At 46.4% G+C, this 22,129-nt stretch overlaps 1 protein-coding gene across 1 annotated transcript in view; it reads left to right on the top strand.

Annotated features, from left to right (window-relative positions):
- The window catches only part of LOC119394624 (uncharacterized), a 72,812-nt gene that overhangs the window by 33,634 nt on the left and 17,049 nt on the right, over positions 1-22,129 (top strand). The window contains exons 2-4 of the mRNA XM_049415923.1: positions 14,768-15,133; positions 20,800-20,910; positions 21,734-21,940. Of these exons, the coding sequence (XP_049271880.1) occupies positions 14,768-15,133; positions 20,800-20,910; positions 21,734-21,940 (684 nt within the window). The remainder of the gene's footprint in view (positions 1-14,767; positions 15,134-20,799; positions 20,911-21,733; positions 21,941-22,129) is intronic.

Genomic DNA, 22,129 nt, shown 5'->3' with positions numbered 1-22,129 from the left:
CTTTCTGTGAAAAATGAAAACTAAAAAAAGAAAAAGATGTTTGAAAAGCTGAAGTCACTTCTATGCTGTGAACTCACGTTTGTTAAAATGAAAACAGAAATGCTTTCACTGCATCGGCTGGTTATTTCTGTTTTATTTATTTGCACTACACATGTCAACCAAAGCATTTCATTTTTTTTTTAAATCTTCGGTATATATTGGATGATTTTAGCATTTTACATATATTCAGTTTCGTGTAATCTCGCCTGGCGAGATCATTGTGACATCAAGTATGAATTTTCGAGCAAATATCAGTGAACAGCTGTGTTACTTTCATTATTTATTTTTCTGTTTCCTTAACGCGGCTTCCTTTTCAATAAACCGCCGGTACGCCAGGTGTCACACGAAGGCACCAGCAAGACGCCTTCGTGTAAATCTGAAAGAAAACATGGCCCAGACTGCTACCTTACTGAAAGAAAACCCATCAAGCCCAAACAACGTTTTCTTGGTGAAAACAAAGTTTCATAGTCGCTGATGTTTTTCCTACCGGAAGCGTGCTCAACACAAAGCTGTCATGTTAATCTTTTTCTTCCTTCGAAACGTCGTATTTTTAGGGGCGAAGCTCCTTACGCCGTGGGTCTGTCCATCCTCCGTTTGTTTGTAGCGTGGTAGTAGCCACCTCTAGTTCGCGAGAAGCGCCTTCAGGTATGCAGTAGAAGAAGACGACGTTGACGAGTGACACTCGTGCGTGTTCGCCTGTGTGGCGTTCTTTACTACGTCCCGTGTTTTCAACGACACCCGAAGACAACATTTCAGAAGTAACGCGCCATGAGGCTCGCTCTTGGCACGCTTCCTCTTTAGCTCGGAGTCGCCAGATGGAAGACAAGGCTGCGGAACGGACGGCACGGAAGGCGGCGGCAGCGCGCGCTCGCAGACAGAATCCTGAGGTGAGAGTCCGCGAGGCCGACGCTGCACGCCGACGCCGCGAAGCAGATTCCGCCGTTCGAGCCTGCGAAGCCGAAGCTGCTCGACAAGCTGCATGGCTGCGGCGCGAAAACCCCGCCGTTCGAGCCCGCGAGGTCGAAGCTGCACGGCTGCGGCGCGAATCTGTTCTAACTGTTTTGCTGTGGAGAGGTTGAGGTCCATATTGCCTCGGCTACTCCATATCACGAAGTTATGCAGCGAAAAAAAAATAATACTGAACGGTACCTAAACATGAACAATCCGCACACTGAAACCACTTCAAATATCATACCAATACACAGTTTGCTTGCAGCAGTTCACACTGTCATAAACTGTTCACCCGCACACCTTCCTTTTCTACTATCAGTATATGCACTAACACCTTTCATATAAATCAATCCCTGGCTGTCTGCCATCTGCCATCTGCCTGGCTGGCCCATCTGCCAATGTCACCATCTCTGCCACTCTTAGTCACCGCACTTCATCTACAGCGACTGAACTGGCTGCACTACGGGCTGCATTTAATTACATTGTAGATCAGACAGCTGAGTCTTGGGTCATCTTCACCGACTCAAGAGCGGCGCTGCAGTCTCTGAAGTCCCCAAGCACGCAAGACCAACTAGTCATGGACATCAAATATCTATGCAACAAAGCCTGTGACCTCCATCACCGCATTGCTCTGCAGTGGATACCTGCCCACTGTGGAATACAAGGCAACGTCCATGCTGATGACGCTGCCAAAGCTGGACATGACGCCTCGAGAGAAATCATCAAGATACCTTTCTCGAGAAAAGATGCCGCGACAATCGTATCGGCACACGCTTGGCGGCTCCAGCGATCCCTCTGGACAGATGCTAATCACCAGTATGGACCACTTTACAAGATTGACCCATCGTGTAACTTTGATATGCCGCGAGACCTAAACAGGCAAGATGAAACATGCTTGCACCGCATCAGACTGAACGTCGCATACACCAACTACTTCAGGAGCAAGATTAAGCTGTCGGACTCACCAATGTGCGTCCAATGCAACGTCCAAGAAGATTTACATCATGTTCTTTGTGAATGCAAGCGATACGCATCAGAGAGACAGTCTCTGAAGGCAGCCTTGCATCTTCAACGGGGATCGTGCTTAGAGTTGCGACATGTTCTGGGCCCATGGCAAAGCAGCACCTGTGCGCTACGTGCCACGAAAGCGCTGTTGAATTTCTTGCGGGCCACGAGCCTGAACCAAACTTTGTAAACTTGTGTGACTGTATGTGTTATGTGGTTATCACTGTATATATCATAATCGTCACCCAGCACCTGGAGTAGCATGTCAGGCGAACAGCCAGGCAAACATCTCCAGCTTCATTAAAAGGTTTATCTATCTATCTATCTGGCTGTCTATCACAGGCGCTTATCCAGTCCGGTCTCCACTAAAAAATCTGTCAGGAAGATGTTCGCCTTTTTCTGAAGATGCATCGCAGGCCATGGTCCAAGTAATTTCTTTAATGTGAGGGGCCGTCTGTCCAAACTTGCTAATTTTTTCTTTAATTTTTCTCTTTCATTCGCGTATTTAACGCACTCCAAAAGAATATGGCGAACATTTTCTTCTGCTTGACCACAATGGCATTCCGGGGAGTTGGATCGATGTATCTTGTGCAGAATCGGATCTTCAAAATGTGAAGGACCGTGAAGCGGCGAGAAAGCGCGCGTACCGGCAGGCAGAGCCCGAGGCTGTGCGAGCACGTGAAGTGGCTGCAAAACGCATCAGGCGGGCTCTGTCCGAAGGCGCCGACGCGCGCTTCCAGCGGGACTTCCTTGATAACAGTTTCGGCCATAGTTACGGTGTGTGCGACAGATTGTGGTTCTCAAACAATCTAGTCACAATATCTTCCATCAAGAAGGACCACGCTCGCGCCAATGACAACGCCGTGCTGCAGCGCGAGTTCGCTTCGCCCCACTCATCATCATTCACGAAGTGGATATGCTGTGATTTTTTCTTTGTTTACTGAAAGCGGGAAGCTGTGTAAAAACCTGCGATAAAAAGAGCAAACATCTGAGAAATGCACTGTTTACACCGTTTGTGTCACTCGTGCGGCTATGACAGCAAGAGAAGGTAAAAAGATCTTCTCGGAACTATAGTGACAACAGAAATACAAGAAAACCGGCTCAAAGTTTGCACTAAGCCGCGTACAGCTCGATCCACAGTGAATCTGATTGGTCTCATGCTTATTTATTTTTTCTATCTAGGCCGAACTTGGCTATAGCGAGATTGAACTTTGCTTGAACTTGGCTGTAGCAAGGTTGAACTTGGCTTGAACTTAGGTGTAACGTTGTTGATCTTTTAGTTTACCTTGGCTTGAACTGTTGCTTGAACTTGGCTGTAGCGGTGTTGAACTTTGCTGTTACGGCGCATGAGACCGAGCAGCTTCTGGGTGGGACCAGTCTTCGTCCTTTGAGTAGAAGAGCCGGACGGCATCGAGCGCCTTCCATCGTCGTTGGCGTATGCCTTCCATCATTTCGGGGTCTTCTCACAGTCGCCGTTGCCTTACCCGTTACCTAGTATTCTGTCGTTCTGCATACTCGGGGTCTTCGGCTCGCCGCCGTCGCTTCGCAGTCCTTTGTTGTTGGGCTAACTGTTGGTGAAGTAAATTGTGGTGAAGTAGGTGTTTTTACCAAAAATAAATAATGGAAATAGGTGGTTTTCTCAAATAGTCAAAGTTTTCAGTAAATGGCCCCCACCCCCACCCGAAAATATTCCTTGATAGGGGGCTTATTATGAGGTATCTAATTTTTTTATACAGTGATATTACATTATGAAATAGAGTTAACTCACGTGCAGTTTATAGATAATCGATGAGAACAAGATCAGGGGAGGGGGGTCGGAGATCTCTGTTGGTTCCGCTTTCGTTCTGGCGGTGCTAAGTCACAAAAGTGGGCAGTCCGCAGCTCTCTTCCGCCGACAGGAAAAGGACAGCCAATCGTCAAGCGGTGAGCGGTGAGCTTTCCGGAAGTAGACGCGCATCGTTTGTCCTCGGCAAGGGGACTGTATATTTCAAAACGAAGTGTTTCTCGCCTTCTAATAAATACAGTTGTTATACGAAAATATATTGTTTTTCTTCTCAAGCTCAAACAGTTTCTGAAACAGCAATAGGTTTGAGCGCTGATATTTATTAGTGTTAGTTTTTCTAACGTGCTCGCTATGTGAAGTCGCGCACGCGAAAATAAAAAGAGAAAAGTAGCGGTTGGCGCAGTTTTTCAAGATGTCGTCCCACCGGAATGTCTGGCTTGGCTCCCGGGTGTCGAATCGTCAAAAGGAGCTTCTGCTGGCTTTTATAAAAGAGCACCCGCAAATACCTACGCCGTCGTGCCCACTGGGGCCGTCGTTCACGAGTGAGGACCGGGACGACACGTGGCAGTAGCTGGTAGCGCTTTTGAACTAAGAAGTCCCTGCGCGTAAGACCACAGGCAGGCCCGTTCATTTTGTTCGCACTGTTCGCTTCGAAAACAGAAAGCGACGCCGCACTCGCTCATGTCTTCAAACTCATCTCGCACCTCCAACCGCAAGAGAAGCACACGTCGCAAGCGCCATTCTCTCAAAATCAGCTGTTGCGGCAGCCGTAACCGCCGCATCATGCCGTGCGAAGCCGTTCATTCGCTCGAGAGAACGCGTGCGAACGGTCTCGCGCTCCGTTCGTTTGTAGCAGACGACATGCTCGTTATGACGCGGTATGACGGCACGAAAAAATAAAAGATCAAGCAAAAAGAAAAAATGGCTACGCCCCTCAGAGACGTGGTTTTTTCCGGCTTCGGCCAATCGCGTACGCCGCCAGAATGGGTACAGAACGAACGGCGCAGAACAGAGATCTCCGATCACCCCACTCGTTATGCCGCGATATGACGTCACCAAAAAAGAAAAGTTCAAGCAAAAAAAAAAAAAGAAATGGCGACACCCCCCGGCCTTGAGTGGCATCTCCCGCTTCAGCCAATCAGCGCGCTTGTTCTTCCCCAGGAGAACGAACAAGCGGAACGAACAATCTCCGATCGCCCCCCAGGTGACAAACCCTCGCACAGCAAGCGCAGAATTTGCCGTTCTCAGCTGCATCAGCCCGTCTGCACGTTTCACGTTTCATAAACCTAAATACATTCGTTATGAGTATTTGAAAATGAGTTTGTGTCGTAATAAAGAAAGCTTTTCTTTTTCATGCTCCTTTTGCCGACAATGAACTACTCTGATTTGATGTAGCAGCGCGCAAAAGACCCGTTCACGCAAACATAAAGAAGGCACAAGCATAAGCGCTGGACTTCACCTGTTGCTCTATATTTGGAAGACCCGCCTCATGTACAGTAACATGTGCGCTTGCTACGATAGCAACGACGTATGATCAAGACCACAAAAAAATGTGACAGGCAGAAGGGCTCTATACAGATTCGCTTTCAATATGACTTGACATTCAGAAAACGATGCTGTTTCGTGACCACCACAATACTGCATTCCCACTCATACCATAGCAACGCTGCGCAGGTTTTCATTAGAGTAGAAACAGTAAGAAAAAGAAAAGCAAAGAAAACGAAAAAACTGGATTGATCGAAACCCTCCACGCTCGGGACATGTTTGTAACGTCGAAAGCGTCCGCCGCGGTGGTATAGCGGCTACGGTACTCGTCTGCTCACCCGAAGGTCGCGGATTCGATTCCGGCCGCGGCGGTCCCATTTCGATAGAGGCGAAATGGTTGAGGCCCGTGTACTTAGATTTAGGTGCACGTTAAAGAACACCAGATGGTCCAAATTTCCGGAGCCCTCCACTACGGCGTCTCTCATAATCATATCGTGGTTTTGGGACGTAAAACCCCAGATATTAATTTTATGACCGTCGAAAGCATCATAGTGGGAGAGCCGTGGTCACAGTGGCGGTGAAGGCGTGAATATAATTTGAATACTGACATAATTCTTATCGCAATATAAAGACCCTACACTGACAACGTTGCGCATAAAAATAAACGTTAACCTCATTGAATCCAGGGGTAGTGGTGAAAGCGTCACTACACCTTGAGTATATATATCCGGATAAGCTATATCGCAAAACATACAGGCACCGAACGAATGCACAAAACAGAACTTTAACACCAGTGAAACCAGGGAAAAAAAGGAAAATAGGAGAGATAGAAAAGGCAGGGATGTTGGGCAGTTTAGAATAACCGGTATGCTACCCTGCATAGGGGAACAGGATAGGGGAGATTGAAAGGAGGGTAAAGAAAGAGAGAAAGCGAGGGAAACGCATGAAAATCTCATAGAAAAAAATGGCTAGCTCGGCAAGTTGAGAAACTATGGTTAGAGCGGTTACGAACTGCAGGAAAAAGCCCCATACTCAAAGTTCGGCCAAAAGTACGTGACGGCAAACCTTGCATGAAATCGCTTCACACAGGTTCGCGATCATCTGTTTGTCTTGAACCCGCGTAAGGAGAAAAATGCTATGGGGTGAATACAAACGCGAGGTTAGAAAAAAATTGAAAATACGTTTACGGATTTTGAAAGACCACGTCAAGACCCATGTTTACGCACGTTAGGAGCTCTAACACGCCGAATAAAACCTTCGTTTGTTCGTTTTGTCTTACAGAATAGTTTCCACTCCTTCCAGGCATACTCTTCCGGTATTCCTGAATTGAAGACGAAGTGGGCGCCTGCTTTCCTGCCACATTGCTTGTCGTGCGCTGTGGTGTGCGCTGTGTAGTGTGTGTAGTTGTTTATCGTGCGCTGTGTAGTGCGCTCCTCGTATGTGTCCGTGTTTTTTGCTCGGCGTTTATTTTTGTTGTTTATCGAGGCGCCAGCGCTGAATATCTCGTATGTCCACAGAGAGCGCACACGTGTATGCTCGACTGGTGCAGACACACAACATGGATGATTTACTCGCTCCTTTAGCAGTATAGAGTAAAAACAGTGTAGAGGCTGCCTTCATTTGTCATGCATTTTTATTTTTGAGGTAGCATTTCGATTACTTTAGAAAACTTTAGGTTCCAAGTACGCGAAAATACTGCAGTTTAGAGAGTTTTCTGAATGCTGGTCGCCGTAAAAGAAAGCACAATAAATAAGGGATGCTGTTTATACCTGAGTACCGGCGAATGGGTGGCACTTATTCTGCGATTTTTGGCAAAGAAAACTTTCAGAAAAAATGTAAACCTGGCGTAAAGGTCTAAAAATATACCCTACACCCAAAAAGTGTTGTTTCACCTTTTGATGGACGCAAAGGGCATGCTAAGTTCCACGGAAAAAGCTGACTTCGTTTTTCTTACCCTTTCAATCGGTGCTTTCCCTTTTTCTTTTTGTTCTGCTTTAGTATGCTTGACCTGGCGCTCAGTCGAAGCAGTAAATGATGGCCGGCGTCATCCGGTGCCTCGACCGTCCCCGTCCATTGCTCCGTCCTTGGTAGAGTAACATTTTACAAACTTGCACAATTTGTTTCCGGTAGGCGTTCAAAAACACAGCGCACTGCGTGTTTAGAACGATCGCTTGAGAAAAAAATGAAGGGGGTTGGGGGATTCGTGAGCAGCATGCGAAGTAAATGACACTCGCCTGTACTGGTACTGTCCCAACATGGCTTGCACGCTCGGCTGGCACATTTTCGCTGGGATTCAACAAAAAGGTTGTCTGTCTGGGCCTATAGTAGCACCGCGAGAGGAGAGAAGTGTGGGAAGGATCCTTAAAGATAACTGCGCCCGCTTATAGTGCCTTGAAGAAACGAGATGCACTGCGACGCTTGCTTCAGGTCGAAACAAATGTACAATGTTGTATCACATTTGTAGCGATGCCTTTATTTATTAGAGAGAAAATTTCTTTGTCAACCATCCCAAGCATTTGCAGGCGCAGATAGTGTTTTTTGTTGCTATCATATTCACTCTTAAGAGGAGGAACCTAATCACATTAGCTAAAATAGATGCTTGCGCGAGTTGGTTCATATTTATGAAAGATAAAACAGCGCAAAAAAGGCAGAATACATAGGAAGACGCATAGATACTGAATTACGTGCCTGATGTTAGAGATAGAACTTATCTGCTCCAGCACAGCAGCCTAACGATTGACCAGTTATGCTGGAATCGCCGATAGGTGTAATCAACGACAACCCAATACAGGTTCACTTATCAGCATTATCGAGTATAGTTTCCACATGTGTCCAATATATTTATAAATTAATTATAAGCAAGAGCGCAAAGGAGAGAGTGATAAAGCTCTTTATCGAAAGTATAATTCCCCGTCACGGTGGTATTAGCCCCGAGAACGAACACTGGCGGCGCGGCAGTCGCGGTGATGTGACGTCACGGCAAGGACTCGCTTGCTCCGCGGCCGAGGATCGCCTTTTTCTGCGCCCTCAGCGTACCCGCTCTTTCGCGATACGGTGGTGATTACTGCTCATTCTTGCGGTGCAAATCTCCCAAGGTAGACGGTGGAAGTTTACACTACTAGCGAAAGTTTAGTAAGCTGTAGAAAGTTGGGATAATATAGTTTATAATGGGCGAATTCCGGCCGAACGGAAGCTTCACCGTGAAAATGGTGATGCACGAGAGCAAGACATTCGTTGTTTTCACCGCGTACTCCAAGACATCGGTGCTAATTTATGCTAATGGTTCTAACTTCATTACAACTTGGCGTAGACTACACGGTTAGAACATGCGTCCCGAAGATTACAAATTAAATTAGGACGTTTTCAATTCACGAACTACATTGCGGCTTATCGTACAAGTTATGTATGCCTTTGCAGATTATCTAGGTGATTTGACAGAATTGCGCTTTCTTCTACAGAAGACTTTAGATGAATCTATCTGTCGTAAAGAATCACTTAATACATCCGGGAAATTCAACAAAATAATACTGCCACGCACACAATGGTTTCGGAAATTCTGAGGTGTTATTATACTTGGATTATGTAAACATTTCTTTTCAACACTCGTCTGGGATTATGTGGCCGTATACCCCGATTTGCATGAACTGCTGGTCCGATCAACCGCCGAGTCACGAGCGGTAATGTAAAATCCTCATGGGAGCACTGTTGATAACAATCGTATGCAAAACAAAGGCCTGAAAGTCGAAATGAGCGTTTTGAACTGTTTTGATGGCACTCTCAGTGACGTGGCCCACGTAATAATTAAACGTCCTTCGCCTTAAAGAGTCAATTAATGGTCTCGCACGTCATGTCCACATAAAGGTTCATGATGCTCAGGGGTTTATCAAATGCAGAAAGAATTTATTTATGAGTTGGCTATCTAAACTAGTACTTATACAATGTAACAGCGCCGTTGCTACGATGCTGCATGAAGACACAATCTGACAACAAAAAGGAGTCTCCGCAATTAACCTCAACTTTTTTATGTTGTGAAACGAAGCCCCGAAATTATTGCGAGAAAAACGTGAAACTAAACAACATGATGAGTGAGCGAGTACACAAGAAAAACAAACTCAACAACTGCGGCAGTATTCTCGGGCGAGCGCCTTCGAAATATTTTGCGAAGCTCAATACTGCATGCGCTTTCGTAATCGTGCGCGGGGCTTGGCACACCGACAAGAACGCTGTCCGCCGATCGCGGATGCGTCCGATGCAAATAACACTTATATGGAGGCGAAGCCATCGTATTTTTTAAAGGAATCGGCCGTGAACAACGACATGATTGTGAGACACGCTGCAGATTAATTTCGACCGCCTCGAATTCTTTAACGTGCTGCTGTATCTAAGCTGAGGAGTGTTGCTTTTCACACCAGTCGGAATGCGGCTGCTGTGGTCGGGAATCAGTCCCATCCCCGAAGTTAGCAGCGCGACACAACAACGAACCTAATCACCTATTTCAAAGTGTGCACGACGGCGCGCGGGCACCGTTGGGTACTGTGAGGAAAAAAATGCGTATAACATTTTGTCGTTTTACTAGGAACATTATCGATGCTGTTTTCTTCATTCATCTGAAGCTTGAGACAGGCAAAAAGCGAACGTACACAGCGGAACAGCGCACGAAGCAAGCGCGTGATATGCCGGCGCGTCACGGCGGGCGTCGAAGAGTCCTTGCCGTGACGTCATGCACGCCTCCCGCCAGGCGGCGCCACCCCAACTTCTCGGGGCTAATAGCGGTTATGGTGCTCAACTGTAGACCCAAAGGTCGCGGGATCGAATCCCCTCCGCGGCGGCCGCATTTTGATGGAGCTGAAATGATCGAGGCCCGTGCACTTACATTTAGGTGCACGCTAAAGAAGTCCAGGTGGTCGAAATTTCCGGAGCCCGCCACTACGGCGTCCGAGCTCCTAAGCATATTGTGGTTTTGAGACGTAAAACCCCAACAATTAATATTATCGAAAGCAGAACGATCAGCTAGCGTATATTCTCCTACTTGCTGTTCTATACTGCATCTTCATAAAAATTTTGATACGATTCTGCTACGCGAAATATTAAATACGGGCCAAAATATTTGTTAATTTTTGTTTGTGTTTATTTGAGGTTATCAATAACTACAACTCTACGGTCCGTGGATCACCACAACTAGTACCGTAACTAGTGGCGTTGATACAACGCCCACACAGCTATGTTCATGGATACGTTTAGCTCTAGTGAGTTACGGTCGATATGGCATCGGAAAAATAGGCCAGGCGTGGCGATGCCGGATGAATATTGAGCTTCTGCTGCCGTACAAAGCATGAAAGCATAACGTGCTAAACTAAGTATATACGTGGTGTCTGTCAATTGTATATACTATTCAGAACAGTGTGAGCTGGTGCCGAACACTGCGCAAGTAGAGCAATCTATACATAGAAGCAAAACACCGACGACCGTGCAGTGAGCTGATTCGACTGCGGTCTTCACTGGGCTAGTATATTTTGCTCTGCGCGCTGCACTTTGTTTGGTCAATCGGGAACCACCTCAACATTGGTCTATCATCAGCGACTCAAAGGCAGCCCTACAATCTGTGCTATCTGCTCTGCGTCGCGGGCCATACGAACAGCTCGTATTTGAAATTCGATGTCTTCTCCATACTTCACATGAGAGAGGGCACCACGTGACGTTTCACTGGCTGCCAAGTCACTGCGGCGTCATAGGGAACGAACACGCCGGTAATGCCGCTCGGGTAGCTCATGAAAGCACACATGAAGATACCATCCCACTTTCAAGGTCTGACGCTGCCAGCAGGCTTCGAGGGCTTGCACACGAGATAACGCTCGCTCTACGTGCCGGACCGATCGTCAACGCCACCTGTCCTCTTTGATGCATCTCTGTATGCCAACTGGACTCCGCCGAAGAGAGGCCACACTGCTTTATCGCTTATGACTAGGCGTGGCATTTACGAAGTCCTATTCCTATCAGATAGGAATGGCCGACAATGCTCTTTGCGATACTTGTCGTTGCGAGGAGACGCTACACCACGTCCTGTGCGACTGTCCGGCATATATTGTTTAGAGACAGTCAGTGGCGTCCGTTCTAGCGAGCCTTGACAGTGGACAAATGTCTGTTGAAACAGTTCTTGCATGCCGTCAACAGAAGACATCACAGCTGAAGGCGACGAAGGCACTGCTGAGGTTTTTAAGAGAAACCGAGTTGGACAAGCGGCTGTGACAGAAATGTCGCGTACCACGCAAGAGTGACCGACTGATTCTGTGTGTGCAGTGTCATGCGCTATCCTTCTATCTTTCTCTCTCTCTTTCCTCTCCATCTTTAATCTCCCCCACCCTGTCTCCATGTGTAGGGTAGCAAACCGGTTGTCCTATACTGGTTAACCTCCCTGCCTTTCCTTCTCTATTATTTCTTCTTTCTCTCTCTCTCTTCTCGAGCACGCAAAGAAGGTATCGAACAAAATACGCATGCTGTACTCCGCATAATTACTAGTAAACAATAACGTATCTTCTTCGCGTCCAGATAATAAATAAATTCTACCACGCTTATACGTGAGTCGATCACATCAGGCAGGTGTTTTTGACGACTACACGCCTTGACGAAAAGTCTGAATCACCCTTTTGTGCATATGTGTATGCGTGACTCTAAGTGTTATTTTTGTGAATATGTGATCATTGTACATACCGTAGTGAGCACCCGACACACGCCAGGCGCGCCTGCCAAATCCAAGTGACACCTGCCAAATCCAGGTGACATGACGAATAAGGCTAACATATCCGGAGCACTCATTAAAAAATTCATTATCTCTCTCTCAGGTAATCTTTGAAAAAATTGTCCCTGAATATGTCGCAAGGTTTAACAGGTGATACGAAGGAAATCAAACGACAGAGAAAAAAAAACAGGAAAGGTCACGTTCCTTATCGCTTTAGTCTGCAACGTAGCTAACATAAAAAATTAAATATAACAAATAACCGAGACCACTACGCGAACACAACGTAAGTGCCACAATATTGACACGCATACTGGTTTTTCTTTGTATTGGAACAGGCTTTCAGTGTTAAAGATCTGATACGTGTTACCGCTAGAGGCACGGCGTTCAGGCAACGCCCGAGTGCAGTGGAACATTCTGCAAATTGTCGGATCAGACTGTGCACACGACACGTGTGATGTCGTAATTCTATAGCTAATGCGAACTGCAGTAACAGCGCTGGAAAGTACGATCACGCATGTATAAAAGCCGACGTGTTTCCCCGACGATCACATTAGCGACGGCCAACGACTGCACTCGATCGTCGCTATCGTTTCACCGTGAGTGTTATTCTTTTGTTGGGAACAGGTTCGCGCAATAAAGTATTCAATCTTTACCGGCATGAGTTTCGTGTTCTTCCCCGTCACAACCACGTTATAATATGAATTCTCATTTCAGCGGCGATAAAAAAAAAAAAACATCTGCGTACGAATATCCTGTGATTAGTCAAGAGAAACGTGATTTGCAACGTAGCGTCAACCTAGAACGCCGAGTAGCTGGCACCACGATAGTTAAGACTCTTGTAAGCTCTAAAATGGGCTGTCATTTTGATTTAGTCACAACGCCATGGGACAATGCCTTACCAATTACACTTTAAATTGTGCTGACGCGGCGCTTTCTGGCCAGATGGCAAAAACCAGAAACGTCTAAGAGAGACCCGGGAGCCAGGACTCTTAAATAAAACTGTGCTTTATAATGTCGGCGGAAAAGAAATTGCGCACTGACTTTGGTTATGGCATTTTCCTTTTCTCTTAAAATGGACGTCAGCAGAACACAAACGGCCAAAGGCTAAAATGACCGCGGCAACTCAAATTGCCCTTGTATTTCCTGCTGACGCGAAAAGCAAGGACACGACATTGTTTCGGCTCAAGCGCTGTACTGCCGCAGGATGTGCGATAACTATACGAAGGAAAAAGAAAGTGAGAAGGCAGGGAGGTTAACCCAATAACTATGGGTAAGCAAAGAGAGTAGTGTTCTGCAGTCTAACGCACCACTAACGCTTTTAACGGTATGTAAGCAAATAAAGACATCAGTTAAACGCGGTAGGGGCGCGTTAAACTGCAGAATATTAACTTTTTGTGTTTTATTTAGGACCGATGTTTATAGAGACAGAGGTGGATAAAAGAGATTTAACCTACTGATCCTTGACAGCGTTTTATACAATTATTTAATTTTTGTATATATGTTCGCTTGCCAGAACTGTCAGGCATTGTGAATAAATATTTGATTTTGTTTGCTTTTTACTTTGTTTTCCGTTTAGGTGAACAACAACAGAATAAAAAAAGATGTAAACATGCCGAATAAAATTGTTCTCGTGGGGTTCTGGACTGAAGACTCTAACCACGCGCAGGGTCCGCGAACGACCTGCGGTCTCTTTTTATTTTATTGTTTTCTTTCTCACTCTCACGGATTTTAAAATATATTTGTAGCTGTGCCGTGATATTATACAATTGAGAGAACGCCACTGAATATTTGATTCAGAATTTTTCCATAGCTATAAATGCTTCAAGATATCTATACCCCTCGGGAATATAACTGTGCACACAAACGCTGCCACTGTAACACCCATAGAGCACAGCTGTATATTAAGCAAAACAAATCTTCCGCAAGAAGAAGAAACATCCAATTAAAAGTCACACGGTTTCTCTAATATGCCCCACGTACCTGTTCAGACATTTTCACACAAGTCAAACTTTTTTTTTTTGAACGTAACCAAGAAGAATTTAAACGAATACTAAAATTAGAAGAATTGTTTCTTATCAAACTGGCTTGGCGCATTGTGTGGCCGTTCTTGACTTTATCAGTTCCCGCGCAACCATTAACATGGGGGCATGTGAAGCAAGGTGGTATGGCATTTCTCGAGCGAACTTTGTTATGAGTTACAGATTTCGGTGGTGACGGCGACGGCGACGACGGCGGCATTGTACTCGAAAAAACCGGCGCTGGCGACTCTACAGAACTGCGCCCCTTGAATGTGCGCCGGACACGCGCGCGTGTTAATACGCGTCGTTTTCCAATAATTGATGCTCTCACGATCATGGGCTTGTCGCGATCAGCCGTTTCGGATATGGTGATCTAATCTTTTATTTAGATCACTTGTCATTTCTCGTTGCCACATTTCATTGTTGGAATGCATGACCGTCGTTGTTGCGCGTAACAACTGAAGCGTTGTGCTGCTAAGTACGTGGATGAAGGTCCCGTTCCAGGCATGGGGGAAGGAAACAGTTAGGGGGCGCATTGGGCAATGCGATACAAAGAAAGAAAGAAAGAAAGAAAGAAAGAAAGAAAGAAAGAAAGAAAGAAAGAAAGAAAGAAAGAAAGAAAGAAAGAAAGAAAGAAAGAAAGAAAGAAAGAAAAGCAGTACTTCAGGCACGCGCACGCAAAGCTTCGCTTGCCCACATTTTCCCGTTTGGGGAAGGGCCCCCGAATTTTCTTTTCTGTGCTTCGTACAGGAGTCGATCCACGAGGCACCACAGTGCTGGCGACGGACGGCGGGCGCGCAGTGATCCCGTGCCTAGCCAAGCTTCGTGTCGAGAGCCGCAACGATTCTGCCGTACTTGTACGCTGGTTCCGAGGAGGCGACAACAGCACCGAGCCTTTCTACAGCCTGGACGCCCGGTCGCGCAGAGGTGGCCTGTCCAAGGGACACCACACCAGGGGCGAGGCATGGAAAGGCCGTTCCTTCTTCTCGGTGCTTCAGGAGCCCCCCAGTCTCAAGGTGAACAGAGTGGACTACGCCGATCGGGGAACGTACGTCTGCGACCTGCTCTACGCCAGCGGCAGAAGATACAGCGCAACCGTTGCTCTTGCCGTGTTCGGTAGGTGATCCATTACATTTTCTCGTACTCACCGTTGTTAGCCTATAACCGGTTACAGCCTAAGAATAAACTTAAGCTACGCCCACAGCGTGCGTTGCCCCAGCCAGACAAAATTTGCACAGGTGCCTCATCAGGGGCGTAGCCAAGGGGGGGGGGGTTGGGGGGTTCAAACCACCCCCCGAAATTTTTCAATTTTGCTTGCGTATATAGGCACGCACACATACAAACGCACACACGAACATACATAAAGTATGGTTGAACCCCCCCCCCCCCCCCCGAAAAAAATTTCTGGCTACGCCCCTGTGCCCAGAAATTTCTAATCGCATTTGCTCACTGCCGTGACGTCAACCATCTTTCGCGTATTTTAGCTAGGTAACTTTTAATTATTAATATGCGTAGTACGTACATTAGCAGCGATAAAGTACTTACGGTTACTACGGAAACCACCTAGCATGACTGTCCCACAGAGGAAGTGCAGGCGCGCCGCAGTTCTGGGGGCGGAGAGAGAGAGAGAAAAGCACGTCAAAACACGGAGGTTAACCAGACGCACGTCCGGTTTGCTACCCTGCACTGGGGGAGAGGGATAAAGGAGCGAAAAGAGAGAAGAGAAGGGAGAGAATGACAGAATCACGCGCACACTTGGGGCATCACATCAAGACTACAGGCGGTCGCACAGACCTGTTGACTTTGAGTTCGTAATTGACGCTTTCGTTGCCTCCTGAACTTGCACGTGTTCTTGGGTGGTAACCCACTATAAGTAAGTCAGCTTCAGGACAAACGTAACTGTCTGAAGTAACCCGCAGTAGCGTCAACTCCTGGGCTAATTGGCGAGTGTAATACATCTAAATACCACCGCGAATGCCTTGCCGGAGGTCCTCCATTCAAGGGTCCGTCGCGTCAGCTAGCGTGTGTGGTACAGCAGTGTGCAGTGTCCATCGGTGTTAATTATAGAAACCCTTAAACCGATGTGAGAGAGATGTATCAACAGCGGCAGAGTCGCGTGGGACGAACTTTGCGTTTGCGGATCTATTTTCCAGACATACCATACCACCCTACGAAGCGTTGTCACTACTGTATAAATAGATTATAGAAACTCTATTCCCAGTGCATGAAGGAAAGAATATCACTTTTAAGGGCTCGTTTCTCAGTTACACACAATATTAATGAAAACCAACAGACAATAATGCCAAAGGAAGTATGGGGGATGTTATTCGTTGTAATTAGGATAAAGTGTGAAAAAAGTAAAGTGGATGAAAAGATAACTTGCCGCCGGCAGGGACCGAACCTGCGACCTTCGAATAACGCGTCCGATGCTCTACCACTGAGCTACGGCGGCGGTCATCATCCCGTCCGCTTTATGGGGTATATATGTGCATTTAAACCTAGGAGTGTTAGTCAGCAATTCCAATATTAGTATTGGAATTGCTGACCAATATTAGTATAATTCCAGTATTAGTCAGTCAATTACAACGAATAACACCCCCTATAATTTCTTTGGCATTATTGTCTGTTGGTTTTCATTAATATTGTGTGTAACTAAGAAACGAACCCTTAAAAGTCACCTTCTTTCCTTCATTCATAGCGAGGGTCTCGTTCTGGCAGTCTTGATGCCTTCAGGTAGTATGCGAGGGATTATTGGTCAGCTGCCGGCTCGTGAAAAGATCACGTGCTACGTGACGAAAAAGAGTGCACTCGCCGCCATGGCTGCGGCTGGCGCTGACTAACACTCCTAGGTTTAAAGGCACATATATACCCCATACAGTGGACGGGAGGATGACCGCCGCCGTAGCTCAGTGGTAGAGCATCGGACGCGTTATTCGAAGGTCGCAGGTTCGGTCCCTGCCGGCGGCAAGTTACCTTTTCGTCCACTTTACTTTCTTCACACTTTATTCTAATTACAACGAATAACATCCCCTATACTTTCTTTGGCATTATTGTCTGTTAGTTCTCATTAATATTCCCAGTGCATGTTACGCAGAACAAGAAAACTAATGCTACATTACTGCTACTAATGCTACTAATGCAGTACCGCGCTCTAGCTCGGATTGCGTGAATGCGCTCTTGATGCGAGCCAGAGAAAGGGTGCCCGAATCGAAGGTGCAACCTCTCGCCAGAGCAGCAAACACGACAGCGCGCCTTTTGTGGCAAACAAGCATGGCACACCGGCGCTGAGGCACAAGCCCGCTTGTAGCTGCGGCTGACGTCAGACCAGAAAGAAAGCAGCAGAAGCCACGTGATCAGAACACGTTCACGCTCCGAGGTTCGAGTTGACTGGAGCGTGGTGTTGTGAAAGAAGCAGTCGAATGTGATTGAGGGCGCTCGATTTCGACCAACCGAATGTGACAAGCGTCACAAGAGAGCTCTGAAGCGCTCAAAAATGATAAGCTAACTTTTTCTATTCTTTCCATCTGAGACTAATAACATTTTCTAACTTTTACGTAAAAAATGTATTCTGTCGTCTGAATAGCCTTCAGTAACATTTTTCTTCTTTACCTCTGCGACAGAAATTTCGTTTGCGCCAGAACGCATTATCGGCGTGCTCCTGTCGAACAATTGTTGTGGTAGATCCTGCTGATCCCAGGCACTATGGTAATCGATTTAATGCAAAACAGCCTGTGGGGAGCTGGTAGGCTGCATTGTTTGACGTTGTGGAAAGGGTTACTAGGTGGACCGACATGTTTGTGTAACTCAGTTAGTTGTTGGAAGAAATAAAACAGGCACTCGCCTTGTTCAAGGAAAAACAAACATATATTGACGTTTCGGGGCCGCTACGGGTCCCTTGTTCACAATGAAGAGCATGCAAGAGGGCGTAACTATTTATGGAATGGGTGGCGCAGAGTGCGCATGTACATCTCGGGGAGATTACCCCGTGTCCGGTTAATCGCGTTTTTGGTCGTTTGAATGTGCAGTGATTCTAAAAGTAGCCGTGTCGATAGGCGCTTCTCTGTCGCAATTACGCTAGCAGAGTCCCAGTCGATGACGTGATTACTGTTTAAATGATGATCCGCCAAGACGTTCGAGCTTGCATTGCCTTTCTTGACATCGTTCTGGAGCTGTTGGATTCTTCTATTAAAATTTCCAGTTTCACCAATGTAGGATGCGTCACAACCTTTGCATGGTATCTTGTAGATAACCCCTGGAAATCTTAAGCTTTCCAGACGGTCTTTCACGCGTACGAGTTCTTTCTTTAGCTTGTTGGTCGGCACATGAGCGATTTTTACGTTCTATGTGTCAAACACTCTTGCAAGTGCCTCACTGACGCCTTGCGCATAGGGTATAGCAGCACGTTTTGGCCTGTCAGCTTCACGAGCCTCTTCAGGGCAGGCAACTGAAGACCGCAATTGTTGAGTCCTCAGGAGCTGCGAGGGGTAGCCGTTGCTGCACAGGTCCTTCCTTACCACCGCTAGCTCTTGCTTGCGCAGACCAGGTTCAGAGCAGATACGCATTGCGCGAGAGAAAAGAGCAGCGGCAACAGAGCGGTTTTGCCTTATAGGATGCGCAGAGTCAAACCTTAGGTATCTACCCGTGTGGGTCGGCTTCCGATACACACTGGTTATAAGTCCTTTGGCTGACCGTCTAAAAAGAACGTCGAGGAAGGCAATCATTCCATTATTTTCTTGTTCCATGGTGAACTGGATGCTTGGAACAAAGGAGTTCAAATGCTCGAGGAAAGGCGTTACGTCCTGGCGACGGATCACACGGAAACAGTCATCAACGTATCGGACAAACAATTTTGGGGGCCCCTGGTACGAACTCAGCGCAGAATGTTCAAGTGCTTCAAGGGCGATGTTCGCACAGGCCACACACACAGAAGCCCCCATTGCTGTTCCGAACTGCTGCTTGTAAAAATGTCCGTTGAAAATAAAATACGTGTTTTTCATGCAGAATTCCACTGCAGTTAGTTGTGTGCATTACGCGAACGTATACGTACAATTTTGCGTGACACGAGTGTGTACAAACACCACAATTATGTAGAAACAACAACTAGCATTAACATTAAACCTAGCCATCTTCATGCACAGTTTTTAAACATTTCTGAGCGGTTATATAACCACCGACCACAGCGAGTGCGAGCGATACAGGCTCTCCTGCATACATTGTTGTCTAACATACCTCACGAAATCGAGAGGGCTCTCGGCTCTGTTATTTTTCAACTCGCTGCGACTCTTGCATCCATTCAACTTTTTAGCACAAATAAGGACAAATACCGAGGCACAGAACATGGTTTGAAGCCTCCTGGCTTTCCCGATATTGAATCCCGGACGCCGCGACTGAGACCGGTGCTTCCTTAAAGCGGATCTGGAACGTGTCGCAGCGTGATCCATACGTCGCGGAGAAAGAAGCCAGCTAACAACGTCTCTTCTATTTTTTTCACTCTTCACAAGGGTAAGCGTCATGTTACGACTCAAAGTTATATTGCTTTCTATGGAGGAAGCAATAAACCAGAACAGTTTCTCAAAGCTGGAGTGCGACAGAAAGACAAACACTGAAACACGCCTTTTCCTGCAGTTAAGAAGAATCGAATTCAATTGTCGCAGCAGATATGTTTTAAGTTTAAACGCAGAAGAAGGTCTTCTACAAAAAAATCACAGCATATCCACGGAGTGAATGATGATGAGTGGGCGAAGCTGCGGAGGTTCATCGGTAAACCGTGAATCTTCCGTGAATTCTGCCCAGTACATCATCACCGACGTGAGATCGGGCGCGTTTATACTAAAGGTTCGATGAGTTATGACGACTTGCAGCTCACTTTAATTTTACATGTACGCTGTGAATTTTCATTGTTTAGAAAACCATTGCTTTAGAAAACACCTTGCGTCTTTCGTTAAGCAGCTGGCGTCTTTTTCGTTTTGCTTTAGAAACATCTGGCGTTCTTTCGTTTTGTTTTTACAAAACATCTGGCGTCTTTCGTTGGTTTATTTCATCAATCAACGGCGTTTTGAACAAAATTTTTATTGTTTAATCACGCACAGGAGAAATCTCACCAGGCACTACCTTGGAGGTAAACAATGGCTGCTAATGGGAATGAGAGACAGAAGAAGTCGGCTTTTAGCTAACACTTACACTTCTACAGAGACAGAAGAATTCGGCTTTTAGTTAACGCGCACGCTGCGAATTTTTTATTGTTCAACAACGCACAGGAGAAATCTCCCACCGGCACCACCTTGGAGGTCAAAGGGTAAGACTTGTTACTCACTACTACGAGCACGACGAGGGACGAACGGGTGCCGCCTTAAGGAGCTTCGCCCCTAAAATGGAACACATAAAATGCGCATGAACGAAACACACCAATGCATCGGGAAACAAACTGCGATTTTGCAAGGCTTACGGCCCCTGAATGGCTGCATGGAATGCGTATATGATCCCTTAACTTCGTAGTTTTGTTGAAGTTGAAAATATTGTAACCGAATGTTATTTTTATAAGTTAGTGTGAGCGAAGGCACAAAACAGTGCTTATTTAAAAAACAACTATGATTAGTTGGTTGCTTTTAAATATAGGTGGCATATTCGTGTACCTAGTCAGAGAGAATCGTCCATAGAAAGCTTTTTTTGTTTTATTGTGACTGCGATCTGACGCGACCTTAACTACAATCTATAATTACGACGTACTCCTTAGTCACATGTTATATATTGACATTTAGAGCCCTCCGTTTCTACTCTTCCAGTGCCACCGACGGAATTTGTAATCAAGGACGCTAACGGCAATGTTGTGCGAGATTCAGTGGGACCGTACACGGAGGGTGACAACCTTTTCCTGGTATGCGAAATAATTGGAGGTAAGTGTGACCTCAGCGCGAGCCATTTGTCGTATTTATGCATTTAACGCATTACTTATTGCGCGGCTATGACACATCCCAGAACAAAAATTTTTTTTTAAAATGGCCTTCAGGGATGCTCTCGTGAAACTTGTCGTGTTTTGTTATTGTTGAGTTCAGTTCCGCGTAACCGCTAACGCCGATGCAATTCTGCATTCGCACGCAAAATTTCGTGTGGGTTGATCCCCCGGTTTTGCACCCATATTTACAACTGAAGCGAAGCTTTAGCTATCTATGATGTTGTGCGCTGATTTATTTCAACGTTATTTTCATGAATTCCAGATTGCTTTTTTCATTCACGGGGTGCGAAACATCTACGTTTTCATTTAGACCATAAACATCGGGCTCATCTTGTATTTGTTAACCAGAAATAGCGAGTCTTATTCGAAAAAACCTGACATGATTATGAGACATGCTGTAGCGGGAGAGGAGGGGCGTGTCCCAGGAAGAGTTTCTTGACCTGCATCTGAATCTAACCACGCAGGTGAACCTAACGCTTAGTTCAGCATGGCCCCATCAAACCCGCATACGCAAGCTTAACAGCGCTACAGGTTAGCCGCTATACTACCAAGGCACGGGCATCTTGTATGTGATCATAGAAGTTTTGCTGCAACAGCCCCTTATGTCATAAGAGGTACTGACGCAGCGTTTCTTCTGCCACGGTATTTCTGCGCGCCAAAACTGTGCAGTGCATGTCGTAGCATCATTCTTGATCGGCGAGACCCAGATGACTGGCACAGCTTCACACCGTGGTCTTGTCGTGCGTCCTCGACATGCATTGCAGGGAAGCCCCGGTTCCTTACTACGTGGCAGAATAATCTGGGCGGAGCGGCGAACGTGAGCAGCGTGGTAGAAGAGGACGACGTACATCGGACGTTTCTTCGCATTGAGCCGCTGCGACGTCACCACTGGGGCCTGAACGCCACATGCACGGCTTCCATTCTGGACGGTCTTTTCTCCAAGTCCCTGTCGGTTCACGTGCTCATCCACTGTGAGTGTGGAAACCTTATCAATAAAAAAAAAACGCCTAAAGCAGTGCTTGATCACAGCCTTGTAGGAGTGGATGTATCGAACAGAAGTATTAGAAAAAGTCTCAGTAGTACCGTGCAATAATATAATACCGCCGCTCGGTATATCGTCTGCCAATTAAGAAAAGTCACCTGTATCAGAGGCTTGGCGT

The sequence above is a fragment of the Rhipicephalus sanguineus genome, chromosome 5 (assembly GCF_013339695.2).
Source record: "Rhipicephalus sanguineus isolate Rsan-2018 chromosome 5, BIME_Rsan_1.4, whole genome shotgun sequence".
Classification (NCBI taxonomy): domain Eukaryota; kingdom Metazoa; phylum Arthropoda; class Arachnida; order Ixodida; family Ixodidae; genus Rhipicephalus; species Rhipicephalus sanguineus.
The sequence above is the reverse complement of the archived record's forward strand: the minus strand, read 5'-3'. Positions and strand labels throughout refer to the sequence as shown.